Genomic DNA, 22,125 nt, shown 5'->3' with positions numbered 1-22,125 from the left:
ACTATCAAATTCTGTTACATGTATGTTTGGTTGTTTAGCCACTGTTCCCAATGAATTTGATAAATCCTGTGAGAAGTTATGAATTTTTAAAAAATAAACATGAAAATGTTTTGGACTTAGTTTTTTCCCCGTTCATTTGGAACACATCATTTCCTTTGCAAAAGGACTATCTCCAAACTAATAGTTTACTTATATTTCACTTATAGAAACAAACAAAAAATGTCTTAATTCCAGTTCACTTATACCACTGATAAACCACTTATAGGTGAACTATATGTGGAGTATCAGTGATGTATCAGTTAACCATTCTTTTCACTTATACTTATACACACTGATACTTCACTTATACCAATATATGGGTAACTTATAGGCCACTTATAAGTGGCGTATAAGTGAAGTATATTCCACTTATAAGTTTGTATAAGTTATTTCCGTAAGGGAAATGAGCAGCTTGACCCCCAATTGTTTCTGATTCACTGTAAGTGTGAGAGGTGGTAGTATTTATATCTGTGGCGTTTATGTCGGTTGATACGCTGCAGGTAGGAGTTTTAGCCACATATGTTACTATTGTCGTCTATGGGATTTGATTTGGTAGTATACACCCTAGAGCGGAAATCTTTGACTACTTTTTGGTGGTCGGCGATTGCCAAAAAATTACATTGCTTGGTCTCAGACTGTAATGAGAGCGTATTTATGTCCAAATGTCCGTCTAGCTCTCTTACAGTCAAGACTACTCGGGCTATGGTTTACCCTGGTTGCTGATCCAGTTTGAGATTGTAATGACCATCACAATATCACCATGTTTGACTGGTTAAATTCGGCTATATAACACCTTCTAACAACCAGTGGGAATGCACCTACTTCGCAAGATATTTATACAAACTTAACTAGTTACGTTATGCGCTACGAAAAAGCACTGCGTCGGGAACAAATCTAATGTTTGTACTCACGATAAAAGTATGTTGGTACGTTGCTGGGACTAATCATTCAGTAAATTTTACACAAACGGTGAATTGGTTATGCCAAATAAAATGGCATAACCGATGCAGGAACGAAACGGTCGTTCATGCAGTTTGTGCAGGCCTGTGTACATATGTTGTTTACCGTAATGGGTGCTGTCATGTATATTAAGTTATTTTAGAAAATATGGCTTCCAATATGCAACCCTGTCAGATTCCGTTCACTAAGACATGTATCTATCAAAATAACAAACAATGATCTACATTCTACAAACTTAATTTTTAGTTTTTTCTATTTTTGAAATGCACACTTAGTGGAGAATGGGCCTACAGTGCAACCGTATATAATGTACACCTCATATACATTTTTGTAGACAGTTTTGTACAATTGCAATATGTCATATTAAACAAACAAAAAATGTGCTCAGGTATATATGTAGAGACAACAAGGATAGTCAGAGTACCTGAACTCCTTTTAAAGAATGTCATTAAAACATATGCACTTGACTGACCCCTAGATTATGAAGACCATAATAGGCACATCAAAGAAATATTAGTATTAAAAAAATACACTGTCTGAGGAAGGTAAAATCAACATGACTGTACCTGTATGAAGTAATGACTTAATGTTTTAAACATGAGTGTTGGGGGGGGAGAGGGGGATGGGGGGGGGGGGGGGAGGGGGGGATGGGGGGGGGGATCCTGTATATCAGGTGTGGGAGTCTTCAAGTCACCAGGTGTGGGAATTTCAAATCCACCAGCCATGCTGATTTTCATAATGGACCATCAAAACCACTGGAAGCCACCAATATTTCTGACTATATTTGTTTATAGCCTACTGTAGTTGGAGGTTTTAATAGTTGTGATATCTGGAATTATCATGCAGCTTTCACACATTTATTTTGATTCATTACTAAAAAACACTGTTTTTAAATGACATAATTATCTGGACATCTATTTTCTTGCATTATTTTTTAATCCAGATGAATACAATATGTATATTGGATGTATTCCCACAATCTGTAATCCAGCATTTTATTAAGCTAGTAACATTGAGTAATACAGCTTTAACAATAAAATAAATTATCAACTTACACCAAGGCAGATAATCAAATCTGGAAAAATTGGTTCTGAATCTATACTAACTTAAAATGCACTTCATAAGAGCAACTAAGATATTTTTTTTCCTCTTAAATTTGATCTGGTGACCTAAAGATATGTTTAACAAACTTATTCAGAAAGCACAATATGACAACAAATTTAATTATGTCTTTTGTAAAGTTTTTCTTCAAATTTAAATAAACTTTTACATAAAACTACAAATGTGTCTAAAATATAACTTAGCACACTATAAATATGTCAAAATTACAATAAAAATCAAATTTCATCTATGAAAAATTAACTATATTAACCCTTTCAGACTCGTTAACCCATTGTCTTCAAAGTGCCCCAGGAATTGATATTTGAAAGAATAAATTTACAGATGGTTTTTTCATGATAACTTATTTACTATTCATAGTAGAAGACTGGTTCAAGCATATTTGTAAACGTAAATCAATTTTCTATGAGAAGGAGCTCATTATTATACATATATAGAGGTATATTAAACGAAATCACTGGTTATAAAAACATACCAAATTTCTACAAAAATGTGTAAATGAATAAACCCATTTAGAAATTCTTTCCGACCACGTGTAAATCTCTAAAGTGGTATGTCATCTTGAATTCGTGATAGTATTTCAGCTAGTGGAATTCCAACAGAATTATCACTGTTACATTACGATAAAACATCACTATCATGGTAATTTTCTGTGAAGGTCGTATTACAGAAAATGGATATCGCCATTGTAGTTAACAGAACAGTTATACCAAATAGGCTGAAAAGTTCCAAACAAATGAGCACATTCTCACGGCAAACCATGTAACACTTCTACAGGATGTTGTTGTTAGCACTGCCTCTATTGCGCATGTCAACCTGTGACAAATTTGGTGGTAAATACAAACTGAAAACACACAACGGGATTTCCCGTTCTGTAGTCTGAATGGTGATTTTTTTTTTAACGAGATTTCCCGTTCCATAGTCGGAAAGGGTTAATGGAAATTAAAGACATTTACCCAATATTGGCATATGTTATTTTTAATATAAAAATAAATTATTATTAAAATCTATGTTCAGATTGCAGTGCTCAAATTTTTACGGTCGTCTGGTCGTCTGTGACGACCTAATATTCAGTCGGGCAACTTAATTCTATGATACTAGTTTCCCGTCGGACGACTGACTTTTTTTTAAACACCAGAAGGCGAGTTGTGTCGCATAATAATATGCAGTTTCATTGCCCACAATCACTTTTAAACTGTCGTTATCTAAAGTAGAGGGGATGATTTTCGGAAAACTGAATCGGAATTCGCGATTTAACCTTCTGACTACTGCAGGCGAGATATCTCGCCCGACGTCACGTCGGTCGATATACTGTACACTGTATACAGTGCATTCCCCAATTCATATTTCCCGCCGTTTTGCACACGACACTCACCGGAAACGGAAATATAATTAAAGAAAAAAGATTTTTTTTCAAAATGGTGTTTTTTGTTTTGATTTTTTCAATTGAAAATACCTTGAAATTTTGAGTTCAAAAAGTGGTTTTCGGCAAGTATTTTCGCTTGACAACAATGGCGGCACGTCGCGGTAATTTTCAGGGATCGATAGCTGATTGTAACAGCTAATTTGATAATAAATTTGATCGTTTTACCAACAACGAAAATTACCAAATATTGCAATATGAATCGTATTTCGGGTTTAAAAAAAAATTCTGGTCAGAAAACCACTGTTATCGGGAATAATGGACATAAATACTGGACAGCTGGCCACAAATGCCCGTAAGTAAACGCAACTTTTTCGATTTTTTGCCTAATTTTAATCACCATTAGCCGATCTAAAATAATAAAAATTACAAAAAAAGACACGAAAATAATACTTACCGATTCATATATGAACTTTATTTCATGTATTTATGAAACATTTAAGTGAATATATGTGAGTAAAAATTATAAACTTGTACCCACTCAACGTGGTTTTTGTTAAAAATTAATCCAGTAGTCTAAAGGTTAAAACAAAATAACTTTCAAAAGTTGTATTTCTGGTTCAAGCACCATTATAAATCTTTTTGGTAGTTTTAAGATTAAATATTAATAATATACGCATATGGTGTTTTTGTATGCCAACTTTCGTATGCTTAAACACTTCCAGAACCGTTCATTCTCGGAAGTTACGCTGTAAGCTTCTAAGAAAGCATGTTGACTGTTTGCCCGTGTCACTTTACACAGTAAAATTTAATTTGAAATATAAAAATAAACATGAACTACCGTATTTGACCAGAAATTAGCCCATGTCTTTGAATAAGCCCCCCTCCGTTTTGATAGCATTTAAGAAATTAGGCCCTCATTCGTAAATAAGCCCACCCCCAACTTCGTCACCTTATAAATAACAAGAAACTGCAAGTTTGCTTAAAGTTCATTTAAAAGGTCATACCTCCTGCAGATAATTAAACACAAATGTAACACAATATTTTACCACCAGTGAGATTTAGCAGTCAAACAGTAACAGTGCATAACATTGTTTCCAATTTCATGCCTGCAGTATTTATTTGAAGTACACAAGCCCAAGTCTGAACCAAAACCAATGTCTATTTTTACCACCACACTGGGTCCGCAGTTAATGCTAATTAGGCAAATACCTTATTCTGATTGGCTAAGAACAATGACCTAGATTGACAATTCATTGTAGTGTAAGCTGGCTGCCTGTGTCAGAAACGTGTGTATACGCTATTGAGTTTGTTAATTGCTGTTGTTTTAAGTCTTCTCAGCATTAAATTTTGGATGTAAATAAAAAGAACTGGTAAGTAATTGTAACATGGAAGGTGTTTCTGATAATTAGATACTAGTAAAAAAAAACCCAATTTAATTAATAAACAATTATTATTTATTAATAACAAATGGAAAACTAATTAATACGTGCTACTGAACGTTTTTTGTTTTCTTCCTAGTTCATTTAATTATTATTATTTATTTTATTTTATTATTATTTTATTTTTTTCTCAACAAAACTGGCCCCTTGTCTGGGAATAAGCCCACCCCATGCTAAGCTCACAATGAGTTGTCTTGGCCCCCTGGGCTTATTTCCGGTCAAATACGGTAATACAATTTTAGAATGTTGATTATATAACAAGATTTCTAGTATGTTCAATTTCAATATTTTTTAATAATACTTATTACGATTCGTAAGCATAACCGATTTACACAACGCTTTCGTTGTAAAACATAATTTCGTATAACTTTGGGCATATTCGTTAATCTGTCTGTAAGCAATTCGCATTTATAGTCCGTCCCACAGGGAACACCTTTTTTCATGCTATGGAATTTACTACAAGTTATTTATTTCTGAACCGATTGTTTTCTAAATTGCACACAAAACTGGCATTTTACTTTTCTTCCTGCTGGTTTATTCTAGTAGCACATATAGCACGTGCTACGGCCCCGCGCTTCAGGGGGTCCCGCAGTGAGTAATTGTGTACATTTATTTTCCCCAGGTTATTTTTTTTTAAAAGGCCTTCATTTAAAAGTTATAAAACAATGTCGAAACTGTAAATGATCGACAGAACAGCTAGTGCTTAGTGTCGGTTCACTACCGCTGGCCTATATCCAGCTTGACCCGACCACGTTTGAATATGTAGTTTGTGCACACGGCACGCTAGTTAGGCTACATAGAAACATACATGTGTAATCGAGTGGGTATTAGTAATTCTTACTTGTGCACTTTTTTTTTTTTGTTCACGTTTTGTAATCATACTGGACCAAATAAAATGTTATCATGTATTTATTTATTTATATAGTTTTTGACAACTAATGTAAGATTACGAACAATGCATTACCAAGTTCTTGTTAATATTTTCATGAAACTAGCGGGGTTTGTAAAATGTGTGTTTTGTTTATGAATCTTAACCATAATCCATTAAATGAAATGAAACTGAAAGCCACACAATCAACAATTATGTATTGTTTGAATTTAAGGGAGAATGGATCTCTTTATTATTATTAAATACAAACAATAATTAACAGTAATTGTAACTTTGTTTTAACTGCGGCTTATGTACGGACGAAGGTCGAAACTTTTGTCTAAAACCAAGTGGTGCGGTTCATACACCAATGCGTGTAATAGGCCAGAAAATATGGTACATCACTTTTTTAGTCTTTATTAGTGGCAAGTAAACATTACTTAACTTCTTTTTTTAAGTTTGTGTCAACAAAAATGTTTACAGGTATTTAAAAAATAGCAATAGCCAACAAGCTCAGAGCTGGAACAATAAAACACAAATGGATATAGTTTATAATAATAAAACATGACACTAATTAACACACAAAAAGGAAAAAAACACCCACGGAATTTGCAAAAATCTGAAACGGAATGTGGCAAAATCTGAAACGGAAAATCATCCCCTCTACTAAAGCATCAGTCGAAATCACGTGGGTTTGTTTGCCACTCGGAACTCTCGACCAATTCCGTGAGACATCAGGAAAAATCGTAATCAGCTGAAGTATTCCGAATAGTAAACATTCCAGTGCATTCGATTGGAACATAGAATGTGATGTGTCACCAAATCACAACAATCTAAGCAATTAGGCCCTATGTGTACATGTGTATAACTTCAAACATTTAAAAACATTATTAAAAACATTATTAAAAAGTAATGTATTTTATTGTCAGACAGTACATATTACATTTTACATTGACAACATATTAATTACAAACCTGCTGGTTGCTGTTTTATTGGAATATAAATATAACTCTAGTTTCAAAACACGGATGAAATCAGAGCAACCAAATTTTTGGAGGGGCAACCTCAATGTGAACCCATACTTGCCCTCTGGGCAAGCAACCAAAATCCTTAAAAATTGAGCACTGGATTGCCTAGATATATTATCATATTTAAGAGCAGTTGTATATGGCAAGCGAAATACCATGTAATTAGAAAATTTGTTTCTAATTTTCATTATTATTCATACTTACCTAGCAGTGTTCTAGCTAGGATTTGAGGAGGACAGGGTGCTCACTTATTATTAGGGCACTTTCTGTGGGAATAATGTTTTATGAAAGCAGTAATTTATATACCATAACCAAAAAAGAAAAAAAACACAGAAAAACTTAAAATATGAAAATTATGGATTTAAAGGGACACACCCTAGTTACGGCTAGTTGTTAACCATTACGGCGTTGTTTTTCGCTATTAAACCCATTTTTTCACAAATAAAATTGCACTTTACTAACCGTTTATTATTTAGAATATACATTTCCATTCACCTGAAGTGTTTTTTGGTAATCCTGGTAATCCTGGTTTTTGTAATACCACAAAATGTGTATTTTCGTATTTCTTAAACGGACGCATGTTTGAGAAAAAACCGTTGAGCAGACAAGGTCTAATCTATTTTTAGACGGGATATTTCCATTTCAATGTCACAGACGTTGGTATACCACGTGACCATTATCATTTTGGTTCGGTTTGTTTTCTCGTGCACGGTTCGCGCAATCAACATCCGATTTGTTGTTGTTCATTTGTGAGATTTTTCTTCACAGTTCGTGAACATTTTCAGTAACAATAAAGTTCAGACAAGTAAGTGTCTCAATACAAAACGTTACAAACCCGTAAAACCAATAATTTTGCTAAGTCTTACGATATCTGGAGAGGGGACACAACCAGGACAGAACAGTTGAAACATGTCCAGGAGAGGTGAAAAGAACGCATCCCAAGTCTGTGCGCACTCTGTGAAATTTGTCGTGACGTAGGCATTGTTGTGCTTCGAGCGACATCTACCGGTGACATCAGAATACTAACTTTCAAAATTATTTCAAGCAATTGGGACATGGGGATTCCCATGGTATTTATCGATATAAAACCTGCTTTTTCACTCCATTTGATAAAAACGTGATCTAAGTGTGTTACAGGTTTGTAGATTAACCAAATTATAATTTGTTTTCGCTGGATGGAACTAGGGTGTGCGGCTTTAATGCTAATTAATAATACAGGGTTGATAAATAATGTAACAGTTGTATAGATGCACTGCTGGACATACACTGGTCAGGTTCATAGTTAACATCTTTGGGTTTTTACGTACACAAAAAATGAACAAAATTATGGGGTATGTTGTCCGACCTCAACAAAATTTGATGTCAAATAACTGTCCAGAAATGGAGACAAGCGCGACGCACTGCTTCCATCTCCAACAGGTTGATGTGACGACTCCTCTCGGAAGGAGTCCACACCCCTGACAGATGTTGAACCAAAAGGTGTGCACCGAACCCCTCAAGGAAAGCACTGGTAAACAGAACCAACTCTGGAGAAAGTGGGTGTAATGGAACGGCCTAGGACAAACACTTGTCCACTAGACAATCTTGGATCGGGTGAACGAACCAAGGCCCCAATGGTATCACCAAATCCCAATTGAGACCATCCCACACTCGGGACAAATGCCATTGAAGCAGTCTCTTGAACTGTCTGAACCGCACATTCAGCACAGCCAGCGATTAAAAATGGCCTAACAACACATGAAGCGTGCGCACTGATGCACTTTGCTCCACCAGAAGATGTTGCGCTAACGTTGTGAAATTGTGAAGTCGCGAATCCGCCTCCTCAAGGTTGAAAACCACCCCGAGATAAGTGAAAACCTGCGTTGGCACTAATTCCAACTTGACCCAATTGGGAATAAACCCCAATCGGAGAATCATGTCGATCACGAACTCCATGCCCACGAGACATGCCGTCTGTGACGCAGCCGGAATTAACCAATCGTCCTGGTAATTGTGCATTTGTATACCCAACAGATGTACACACCCCACCACTGCCTTTACTACCCGAGTAAAGACATGAGGGCTTGTGGCCAATTCGAACAGCATAACTCGATACAATACCCAGATACAATACTTTGCGGGACCAACTGCCAGTGATTTCTTCTTCTTTCTCTCCCTCAATAAACATGTCAGAAGAAGTTGCACAAATATAAATTCATGATTCCGATAATAATGTTTTCAAGATTTACTTGTGTAACATCTCAAGTGAACTATTGCGGTAGGGAGCACATTTTCTACGTCCGCTCGGACTACTGTGCGTCACGCATAAGCGTTTCATGTTTTTGACTTCTCAAAAAGTTCTTAATCAGTTCCAACTACATTTTGTGCCACACATAAACACATTCTAACCTCCCTCTCCAAGGGTCTAAGCGACAGGGTCCAAAATGAAAAAAAAATGAAGCGGCATCAGGGCCGTAGCTTGGGGGGGGGGGGGGGGGGGGGGGCGGCGGCAAAAAAATCCGGAAAGCATTATAGAAACTTAAAGAAAATTCTCTTAACCGTTTAAGGAGTTTTAGACTATTAACTTCTCAGTTGCCCCCCACCCCCACCCCCCGCCCCCAAACAAAAATTCCTAGCTACGGCCCTGGGCATAAGCCTAAGCGTACGGGCTCTCATTTTTGTTGGGGTTCAAGGCAGATTTCTGCCAGAGTTGAACGAAAATCCCTGAATCTGGATAACAACAATTATTCATATTAGCTTTACTGGTGTATGTGTTTTATTTTTTATTTAACGACACCACTAGAGCACACTGATTTATTAATAATCGGCTATTGGATGTCAAACATTTGGTAATTTTGACATACTAGTAGTCTTAGAGAGAAAACCCCCTACATTTTTCCATTAGTAGCAAGGCATCTTTTATATACACCATCCCAAAGACAGGATAGTACATACCACAGCCTTTGATATACCAGTCATGGAGCACTGGCTGGAACGAGAAATAGCCCAGTGACCCCGCCGATGGGAATCAATCCCAAACCAACTGTGCTTTACCACTGGGCTGCGTCCCGCCCCTGGTGTGGGAGGAATGCATTGGAGGGGTGGGGGTGGGAGGGGGGGGGGGGGTGTTGTTGTTAAAATAATAGAAAAATAGTTTATTGATACTGATGTTTTAAGTATGTAACCTCCTAGAAATGACCGCAAATGGTGTCTTGCACCTTCCATGCTCATTGGTTCATTGTTTAAATCCTAGTTACAGCCCTGAACAGCTATATAGGGTTGCAAATGAATCACTACATATTTTTACATGGATTACAACTAATATTGTGTCAGAGTAAAATGATGGAAATACATCGTGAAAAGGTTTTAGGCCAGCTCATTTGCCCGAAATGCTATACCTGGATAGTATTCAAATAATATATAAAGGCAAATAGATGACCAGTGTATATAACTTGTGAATGTCCCCTAGGTGGGGATGGAGTTCACAATAGTTATATAGAAATTGCATATCCGTGACCCATTTCCTTGTGAATTTGGTCTTTCTACCCCTTTCCTAAGGGTGGGGCACAGATAGTGGGAAATTAAGCCAATTATCGTGTCCAGGAATACCATAAAAATATAAAGTTTGCGAATTTCATTAATGTTGTGTCCCCTGTCCCCCCTCCCCTCAGGTAGGAGACAAATTCATTAAACCATCTATCATATAGACAAATGCATTTAAACTATTATGTCTTCAGAAATACTAGACCATTTCCAACCAAATTTATTTGGAAAACCCAAAACCATAAATTTGGTCATTTTAATCCCCCAAGGAAAATGGGTGCCCCACACTCCATGTGTTTGGTAGTTGTGGTCAGCAATTTACTAAGGTGACCATTTAGATCTATTTTGTATCATGCATAAGTGTTCAACACTTGATACACATTATGTATATGGTACATATTTAATTAGGGCTCACATGTTGATGTTTGTTTCTTTGGATTTAATATTTTTTTTAGGTGAATGTACATTTTACTTTTTTTTCTTTTTTTTTTACAATTGTGACCGTGTGAAGCACTATTGCAAGTATCTTGTGTCACAATAAATTACTGAAATGCATAAAATACTTTTTACTATTTCTATTATTCTAATATCAGTGTTCAGGGTTTCTGCCAGAGGGTATGAAGGGTAAAATTATGTACCCTAAAATCTTGGGAATGAATGAATACGTTTTAATAATTTTTAGAACGATTATAGTAGATAGCTGCTGCTTAAAGTTTGTACATGAAATGCAGTGTCCAATTTCAAAAGATTCCAAACCCCATAGCCACCTGGTAGCAGCAGTTATGATCTGGAGTTTTCAAGTACCCTCAAATTATTGATTACTGGTGTCCTTTACTTTTGACCTTATGACCCAAAAGTTGCATGCACACAGCAAATCCAGTTTTACATACCTTACCATGGTAACAATAGTTTGCATTGGTTACCATGGTAATAGTTTCGATCAGGGTACCATGGTAACATATAGTCTTGAACTAGTTACCATGGTAACAGAATTAATAAGCTTCATATATCTTTTCTACAGGCATAGTACAATTATGTCACTATACATTGTTGTTTTTTCTCAGTCCTTGAAAATTAAATATTTAAAAAAAATTGTTTTCTGTTATGCATTGGTTACTGTGGTAACATAATTCACAATTTTCACACTTCTCTTGTAAACAGCTGGGAGCTTATTATTACATCATTATACAGTGATTTGTATTCAAGTAAATTCATTTAAAACATTTCATATGGGAAACGGTTCCTCTTTTCGCATTGGTTACCATGGTAATAGAATTAATAATGTTTATTTGAAAATGACAGGAAGTGAAAGGGCATATACCTTTTTTAAAATCTTGTGTCATTTGACAAAGCTATATAAAGTAATAGAGATAGTATACATATTTTTAGTGTCTATGTAATGTTGGACAATGTCCACAAGTTACAAAAATGCGTTGATGGTAGTATGTGCATTTGACCCTATTATTCAAAAACAAAATTGGCCGTCTACTTAATTCTTTTTCTAAATCGAGTAGTATGGTTAATAGATCACACCACAGACTTAAATTAAAAGCAAAATATTAGTTTTTAATTAAAGTTTTCATAATTATTAATGAAAATATGGTATATTGAAATTTGCAGCTGTTGGCATGGTAACATAAATAATATAACTGACTACAAAATGTTAGCGTTAAGTAGGTGGATATTCTTAGTGTATGTGTGTGTAATTTCATGCTGAAATGTCAACTGATTTTAATAATATTACTAAAAATGTATAATAGTTAATGTTGGACATTATCTTCATAATTTACAAAAAAGTGTTGATGACAGTATGTGCATTGCACCCTATTATTCTGAAAAAAATGGCAGTCTGCTTAATTTTTTCTTTAAATCAATCACTATGCTTAATAAATCACAGCAAACACTTAAATTAAAAGAAAAATAGTAGTGTTTTATTCATGTTTTCTTAATTATTAATGAAAAAATTGTATATTGAAATTTGCAGCTGTTGCCTTGGTAACATAAATAAAATAACCATCTACAAAATTACGTAGGTGGATCATTATGGTATATATGGGTGTAATTTCATGTTAAAATGCCCATGGATTTTAATAAAATTACTAGAAATGGAAAACAGGTGAAAATTCTTTAAATTTAGCAAAAAGAATGCGGCAGGATAAGGGTCAAGGCTGGTAAAATGCCCATTCACCTGTACAGTCAAATCTACTTAGCAACCACCTGTATTAAGCAGCCACCTGACTTAAAAGGTCACTTTTAATTAACGTTCTTCGTGGATGTTTAAGACAGGTTTCACCCTACACAGGCCTTCAGGTTTCATGGTAACAATTGCTTCCGGTACCATGTCGGTAAAATCATGGAACCGAAATTTTGTTTCCCATGATTATTATATAGAAATTAATATATATATATATACACACACACACACACACACACACACATAAACACACATGCATGCACATTCAGTATACTCTTATAACAGTTAGTTCATTATTGCAGTAGTTTGTTGTACACATTTGCATAAGTTGGTTATTACTGTATAATGAAATAAAACAGGACTTTGTGATCAGTTTGTTCTATTCAGTAGTTCGTTCGTTATAAATGTACTATACTGTGTGTGTGTGCATGTGCGTGCATGTGTGTATATATAGCTAGCTCTGGTACTCGCCAAATTCACCAATTAAACACATCTGGCAACTTTTAATTTAATTTGGCGAAATTAATTTCATGTAATGATTTATATTTTGTTGAAAGTAAGTGGGCTTCTGCAATTTTTTAAATTTAATAGATAATTAGGTGAAATTTTCTAAACATCCAGAGCTTTCTGATGGGTTCCCATGATCAAAAGGCACAGAACCGAAAAAAATTTTAACATGAAATTTTAAAAACCTAAGGCATGCATGTTGGAACTGCTCTCCATTACCCAATGAATGACACTTTCTTTAGTTGAAGTTAACTAAACTCGATATACATTGTACCTACCATCTGTCTGGGTGCCCAGTAGGCCTGCAACAACAATGGCCATTATCAGAAGAATTCCACCCACTGCTAGTAGAGGTTTAATTAGGATCTTCTTCCGGGACGCATCTGAAAAGCAGAATGGCACGGATCATGCAACGCAATGTAAAGATAATATTAAAGCATTTTTATGACTAAAATATCTTCTTAAACACCAATGTAGATGTATGTGGTCTTTTACATAAATATATAACGTGCATATAAATAAAATCTACAGTATATATAGTTTGATATTTACATTATGGAAATGATGGGAAATTAAAGTAGTTAAAGGGGTTAAATTGAAAACAAAATTATCGACAAGGCACATGACCTAATTATCGCATGCAACACACCGCCATCCCAATTTTTAACTTGTACAAGTTTGCATGCAATGTTTGATGATCCTATATGAAGGGGAAAAAGGGGGTCATTCCATGTCAAATCACCCCCCCCCCCAAAAAAAAAATTAAACCCTACCCTCTCCAATTTCACGGAAAGTTGGTATATAGGGTTACTTTAGAAAAAAAAATGAAATTCCAAGTTTCAGCTCAATCGGACCAATGGTTTCTGAGATATGACCCTTTTCTGGTTTTTTCAATTTAAGCAAAAAAGGGCGTGGCCACCAAAATTTAAATTGCTGTAACTCTGCAAACAAATGAGGTATAAACGGAAAGGGTGAATTACAAGGAATCCAAATCTGGCATTATTCTTGACATTTTGGAGACTTTTGCATTGATGACCTTTTGACCTATACTTTGACATTGAAATTGACCTTGTGGGACATGTGACCTTGAGATGACCTTTGATGAAAATTATAGCCCGACATGTTATCTACAACATATAAAAAATTTGGAGGTGGACAATGTTTCATTAGTAATTTCAAATTGAAATATACTCTTTGTCAAAAAAGAAACGCATAGGTGATAGGGAAAGAAAAGTGTTTGATTTTACAAAATATTGGTTTTTTGTACAATGTTGCTGAATGACCATGTTTGTTAATGTTCCTGGAATGGGACAGCATGCCCAAGTGCACCCTAAAACAAATTCAAAGCACGTTACGGCATGTTGTGCAACAATTGCAGGAAATTGGCATGAAATGGTCAGATTCTGGTGAATGCACGTGAAACTCGGGGGAAAGATTGGGGTAGTGATGGGTATTTAAAGCTGCAATGCTCGCAATGATGCCTCATTTCCATTTCGACGTAGACGAGTTACAAGATGCCAAGACTAAGCCTGCCGAATTGAAACATTGCAATAGGCCGCCTCCAGTTAGGTGAATTGCAGTCAGCAGTCGCACGCCACATGAACGTCCATCAGAGCACCATTTTACGTCTCTGGGACAGGTACCAGCAGTTTCAATCAGCTGAAGACCGGCCCAGAAGTGAAAGACCTTGCAGCACAAGATCGCTACATCCGGGTTCTGCACTTGCGTCACAGAACTGCTACGAACACTGCTGGATGCATACCTGGTTTGAGAAGGGTGTCTGCACAAACCATTCGGAACCGATTTCGAGAAGCTGGTTTACGGGCTATGAGACCGTATGTTGGCCCCGTCCTGCAACGTCAACATCTACATTTATGTATTCGCTAGTGCACGAATGTCCAGGGGTGAAACTTGGGAAACTGGCAGCGATTACGGTCCAGCAACGAGTCATGTTTCCTTCTACAGTGACATGATGAATGACAACGTGTTTACAGACACCGCAATGAACGTTTTGCCAACAACTGCATCGCCCAAGTTTACAGATTCGGTGGAGAGTGCGTCATGATATATAAAAGATCCCTTGCTGCTAATCAAAAAGAGTAGCCCATGAAGTGGCGACAGTACGTTTCCTCTCTCTATATCTGTGTGGTCCTTAACCATATGTCTGATGCCATATAACCATAAATAAAATATTTCCTTCCTTCGACTCAACAAGTTCAATCAACACTAACCCACTGCCTTTTTGTAACCTCATCCACATCAGTTAAATCATCACACCTGTTAAAAAAAATCCTCCTCACAAGAACAAACAGCGTTAAGACATCAGATCCCACAGAAGCACAGCAAACTGAGTGAGTCCCTGAAGACCCTGCAAATACACACCATTTTGGCCGAACAGTAGCTACAGATAGTACTAAACCAAATAACTTCCGGTTGGGTCAAATTTCGAGGTGCACCCAACTTTTGAAAGAGAAGTGAACACCACAAGTCCTGTGATTGGTCATAAATGCAAGTGTGTTGGTTGTAAAAACAAATAATTTCATCTGGGCAAAAAATGTATGCAATTTTATTTCATCTAGTACCACTGTGTCAAGTAGCCTTGTGCTTGAAACATGTATGGGTACCTGTAATAAAAAAGTACTCGAATTTTGTGCGGAACTAGAATAGTCATAGACGCTACCCGTTATCTCAGAAATGAGCAACTTGACCCTCAATTTTTTCTTATTCACTTTAAGGGTGAGGGGTGGTAGTATTTATATCCGTAGAGTTTTAGCCACATATGTTACTATTGTCGTATTTGATTTGGTAGTATACACCCTAAAGCAAAAAAGCCAACTTTCTGGTTTGGATGTGCTGCTTTCAATGGTTAGGGGTTAGGGTTAGATGGTTTTGATAATTAAGCAGTATTTCAAAACATTAATGTTAATCAGTTGGTTGCTGGACTATATTGTTGTAACATTCATGACATTTACAGTGTTGATACATGTACATTTAACAGTGCTTAAATACTTGTACAGTATATGCACAGAGAGTATAAAACAAGAGTAGGTAAACCTATTTCAATTCGAAATTGCTGACTAATGAAAAAAAATTCACCTCCATTTTTTTTATATGTTGTAGATAACATCAGATCTCAAGGTTACATGTCCCACAAGGTCAAAATATAGGTCAAAAGATCATCAACCTGAATGTTACCCAAATGTCAAAAACAATGACATGTATGGATTCCGTGTGATTTTTCCTTTCCAATGATATTTTATTTGTCAAAACTGGACCACTGGTTGCTGAGTTATGGCAGTTAAAATTAGGGTGGCCACATTTTGAAAACCGTCGGTCCAACTGAGCTGAAACTGGGAATTTCAGGGGTTTTGGGCAAAATAACCATATATACCAAATTTCATTGAAATTGGAAGGCAGGGTTTAATCCATTGGGCGATCTGACATGGAATGACCCAAGGAATATATTGCCTGGACAAGGATTTCCTTTAATGTGCAGTCATGCATGAAAAGTAGGTCACAGTGACCTAGTTCTGGTTACTGTTATCCTGGTATGAAGAATAAATCTCCTGCATCAACAGATCACGAACTGCTGTTGGCCACTGATCTCAGTGATCCTAGGACCCATCATACATGTACCTTAGGTACTAGTTTTATCATGTATCATTCCTACGAACTAGGGAGATGCAAATGTTTAAATCCATCTTTTAATCATGTCAATAACCTAACTACCCCCCCACTCCCCAACTTCTGTAGATACAGATGCTGATTGTTTTGTTGTTTTGATAAGTAATTAATATAGCACTCGGGCATCGAAGTAGAATAGTCCTGCAGCAGAGGCTGAAAAGGAGCCTAAGTTTTTTTAGTAACCTGGGCCGGAAATATAACATTTGTCATTAAGGCTGAAATTAATCTCTGGGGTCTGGAGTTCATAAAAATATATGATGATATTTTATCAAGTTGGTGCGAACAAGATGGCGTCCCTTTATCACCCTATGATCTACTTACTCGATTGCAAAACACGCGTTTCTCTGTAACCTAACTAGCATGCCGTGTGCAAAAATTACATATTCAAACGAGGTCGGGTCAAGTTGGAGTGGTAGTGAACCGAAACAAAGCACACTCCTATCGATCGTTTACAGCTTCGACATAGTTTTATAACTTTTAAACGACGGCCTTTAAAAAATATATATACAGTCAAATCCGCTTATTTGGATGTGCCTCGTGCAACAAAATTATATTCAAATAAGCAACATATTCAATAAACCGAAGGTACAATTTCAACATACGATAAACCAATTAAGACCTCTTGTTGATTTATGCAAACCCTAATTACGATTCTCCCAATTTGGGCCTCATGACATGTGGAATTTTCGTCAGAAACAGTTAAGTATTTTGTGTTAATAAAATACTGATTCCAAGTTCCATATTGTGACTGTTATCATTATCAAGTTTGTCTATAAACTTGATAAATACAAGAGGCAACAGTTAATGACGTTTGTACGCCTAGAAGTAGAAGTGACTAAACATCTAATGACCCAGATAAAACCACCGGAAGCTCAATTAGACTGGCCACAGTCAAATAATTAAAAGGCCGTTATTAACTTCTTGATAATTAAACGGCTGTTATTAACTTCTTTGTACATTTGTAAATCAAATGCAACAAGACCCCACCCCCACCACCCAATATAATCTTGAATAAGTAGTCATTTCCATGTTCTGTATTTTACCAGGACGTCTATTTGACTATTATCTGTGTGCATTTGTAACTGATTTGACAGGTAAACTAGACTGGCCAAAGTCAAATAAGTGAAAGGCCGTTATTCAATGTAACAGAAGGAAAAACACAAACACAAACGCTAATATTGGGCCCGATATTGGAATGTCTTTTTGTCTGGCAACGGAAAACCATTCTGATAAGGCCTTCTCCACATTGGCTGCTTTTCCTGTTCTCTGTCTTTTTCGTTCTGGGTTAGCATTGGCGAGATACTAGGCACATATCTCGTCGTATTTCTGAGCCAAAGATAAATCGTTTCGTTTCTTTTTATTTGCCATGTTGACATTGTGAAAAAAAAAGAGTTCTTGTCAATAGTTATAGCCAAAAGATGATTAATCCAACTTGCTCAGAAAATCTCCTACAACTTACCTTTTGTCGGCATTTAACAATTTAAACAGTAATCACCATAATCGGTCACCCAAAATGGGGACTCACATTGTGAGCTGCAGAGGAAAAATCACGTGATCAAAAGATCCCGCTAAAAATAACACTAGTAGCAAACGGCTTTTGTTTGTTACTGTCACTGACAATTCATAGAAAAAAATATCTGACAAGTGTTTATTTATGGATTAAACATACACTGCTTCAAAAGTGGCCAACATGAGATTAAGGGATGCCTGCTTACGGAACGCACATGGCCGCCAACAAGGTGGGAATGACCGACTTTGATCCTTGATTGTCCTGCATTGTCTCGGCCATTGGGTCAGATTTGAGATGAATCTCAGAGTTCATGGATTAATTACGATGTAATTAGGAAATGTATTGATTAATAACGAGTCATCCGAAATAATTTAAGAAACAAGAAAACAAGTTTGTTGTAAGTCTTTTCTCTTTTTTTAACAATGAAATTAAATAAAATTAAAAGTATTCATTTCTGCATGTACGATAGTATGGTATTATGTACGATCATAAATTTTACAAAAACACATCAAGTAACACAAACTTTCCTATGTTTTACATGCAATTGCCATTCGGCAAGAATAATTTTATATTCAAATATCCGAAAACACGTTAAAAAACACATCCAATTAACCGTTGGATTTTGTATTGTCATAATGGCAAATGGTTCCGTGCAGGACAAACATATTCAAATATCCGAAATATACAATAATCCGACATCCAATTAAGTGGATTTGACTGTATATATATATATATATATATATATATATATATATATATATATATATATATATTTGCCGAAAATTATATATGTATAATTACATGTAGTCTGGTCCCATTTCTCAGAAACATGCTTATTTATCGATGTGTGAGCATTTCTTTAGGATTATATCCCACATACTTTTCTAACCTAATTTGGGTATGCTGAATCCGAAAAATTATGTTGGCATCTCAAAAATGATGTTTTGAGGGTCAAAATGACCAAAACAAATTGACCATCTTCGGAAATAGGATTGTATTAAAAATACATTGTAGCCAAGTATAATAATACACCAAAACACGTACCAAACACCAGTGTAGTTGCTAAAACTTCAATTAAATTATTAACATAATGTATTCTGAGAAAGGGCATTTGTCTTTTCTAATTATAATAATGTACGTGAGACTTTTAGTACCAAAGATTATAGCAACGAAAACGGCCAGTCTGCTCCGAAATTTCTAAGATGGAGGACACCTGCGAAATTTGAGAAATAAAATAGAAATAATTGTATAGAAATAGTTGGTTGTTTTTCTTGGTGTGTAACCGTTTAGGATGTGAGGGAGAAGAATAGGTGGGGTTAAGTTAGTTGCTACGGTCCTTTTTTTTCTTTTTGTTTTAATTATCCACTATTGACATTGTGTACACTTTTCTTTCGATTAATATTATTTTTAATCTGAGTATGGCGTCCAGCAACAGTCTGAAACGACGTCACCAGGACAGCTCAGATAAGTGTATTATTTGTCAAGACACTAAAGCTGATGTCCTTGAAAGAAAAAAAGTATTGATACTCTCAAAGAGCATGCTCGAATCAGAAAGTTTCAGAGATGTATCAAATTATGATGCAATAGATCGAATTGAGAAGCTCAAACCAGGAGTTAGTATTATGTGTCACAGGAAATGCTACTCTCTATTCACACACCCGAAATATATACGAACACTAGAATCAAAGTTTGAAAAAGAAACCGAGCATTTGAGAAGCAATGTTCCCGTTTCAACATCACCTGCATCATCATTTCCATCAGCGCCAGAATGCACTGTAGGGCCATCACCATACTCTTCGAGGAAATCGACGAAGCCTATCAACTGGGATTTGTGTATGTTCTGCCAACACAGTATCATGGGTAAACTATTTAACGTCGCAACACTTCAAGTTAGTGATAGGATTTTACATGATGCTAAATTTGACAACAAAATGCGTGTGCGACTATCAAGTGTAATGATCTGATTGCAGTTGAAGGAAAATACCATAAAAAATGTATAAACACATTTCAGTATGAAGCACAAAAATGCAAATCAGAAAGAAAAAGTACTGATCTTGCGATGATATTTCTGACCCGAGAACTGGAGTATGCAGCAAAACAATCACAAATCCTGCAACTATCTGATGTATGGCATCGGTACACTATACTCGTGAAGAAACATCTCTGTATTACCATCTTCATACTGGTCTAGAAAATCGTCATTCAAAAGAAACCTTACAGAAAAACTTCATTATCACTTTCAGTTTGTCAGTCCTCTACACAGAGAAAATCCTGAAAGGGAGGTGCTTCTTGTTCCACATGCTTGTGTTCATAACATAATTGGTGATGTTCATCATGAAAGGAAATATGATCAAGACGAAGAGCTAATGATACCAAAATATGAATCAATGGACAGTAATTTCATTTCCTTGGTACATGTAGCTCTAAAAATGCGAAAAGATTTGCTTTCAAAGAAAGGACATGCAGGCCTCAATATCAGCGAAGATGATGCGATACACTGTGTACCAGAGAGTCTTTATATGTTTCTGAACTTGCTGTATGGAGGTCAGCAACTACTAAATGTAGATGCTGAATGTGATTATGATCAACCTGTGTGTGATAAACAATCCAAAATTCTAAGCGTTGCTCAGGACATTGTTTACGGTGTGAGTGATGGTAAAAAATAGACACCGAAAGATATTGGGCTTGCTTGCACTTTGCACCAAGTAGCCAGATCAAAACAGTTAGTAAATCTGTTTTACAGTGCTGGACACACATTGAGTTACAAGGACACATTGAAACTTGACACAGCACTGGCAGAAAAAACACTAGAATTGATGGATCCAATGACTGGATACTTTGCGCCAGCTAATCTATCCAAAAATACTTTTACACACTTCACAGCAGATAACATTGACATCAGTGATTCTACTCTAGATGGGTTGAACACGTTCCATGCCACACAAGTACACATGTAGCTGCATGGCAGCGACGACAAGATCACTGTTTGAAATTGGATGAAATCTCCGTTACTGGGAGAGAAACTTTTAAAGTTCCAGACTTAATGGATAAAATAGTACCTGCTGGTATCATCGAAGGCAAAACAACACCCATTTTTCCAAACATTGTAGACGAAAATGTGTTTTGGTCTACTGAATCTGAAACAGATTCCACAAGGCATGCTAGAGCCACTGATCTGGCTTTTCACTTCAGTCGAAGTGACAAAGATTGCCCTCCATCTTGGTCAGCTTTCAATCAGTCAATCAGTACAGCTGATCCCGAATTAACTAACGTCGGGTATATGCCCATTATTCAAGCTCCAGCTCATGATATTGATACATTGAACACTGTTGTGCAGAGGTGTATGCATGTGTCTGAGAAGTTACAACAAAAATATACAGTCATTACTGTTGATCAGGCACTATATACTTCAAACTTATGGATTTGAAATGGGCAGTACCTAGCTGAATACAAAGAGAACCTAATACCAAGAATGGGAGGGTTACACATCGCAATGAACTATTTGAAAGTTATTGGTGATCACATGAAAGGGTCGGGTTTACATGAAATATGGGTAGAATCTGATCTGCTTGGTCCTGTAGCCGCTGATCAAGTATTGACAGGGAAAAACTACAGTAGAGGAATGAGAGCTCATAAATAAACATCTCAAGCTCTCTGGAGTTTTATCTTTCCGCAGTTAATGCATTTCATACAATAGAAAGACATTCCCTTATGGAAATAACCTATACAAACTTATAAGTGGAATATACTTTACTTATACGCCACTTATAAGTTACCTATATATTGGTATAAGTGAAGTATCAGTGTGTATAAGTATAAGTGAAAAAAATGGTTTATTGATACTTCACTGATACTCCACATATATTTCACCTATAAGTGGTTTATCAGT

The 22,125-nt window shown here is 36.1% G+C and overlaps 1 protein-coding gene across 1 annotated transcript in view; it reads right to left on the bottom strand.

The window, feature by feature from the left end:
* LOC121367147 overlaps nt 1–22,125 on the bottom strand; it is a 145,126-nt gene that overhangs the window by 58,503 nt on the left and 64,498 nt on the right. Inside the window, exon 5 of the mRNA XM_041491288.1 lies at nt 13,321–13,425. Coding sequence (XP_041347222.1) covers nt 13,321–13,425 — 105 coding nt within the window. The remainder of the gene's footprint in view (nt 1–13,320; nt 13,426–22,125) is intronic.

The sequence above is a fragment of the Gigantopelta aegis genome, unplaced genomic scaffold (genome assembly GCF_016097555.1).
Source record: "Gigantopelta aegis isolate Gae_Host unplaced genomic scaffold, Gae_host_genome ctg947_pilon_pilon:::debris, whole genome shotgun sequence".
Taxonomy (NCBI): domain Eukaryota; kingdom Metazoa; phylum Mollusca; class Gastropoda; order Neomphalida; family Peltospiridae; genus Gigantopelta; species Gigantopelta aegis.
Note: the sequence above shows the minus strand (reverse complement) of the source record. Positions and strands in the feature narration are given on the sequence as shown.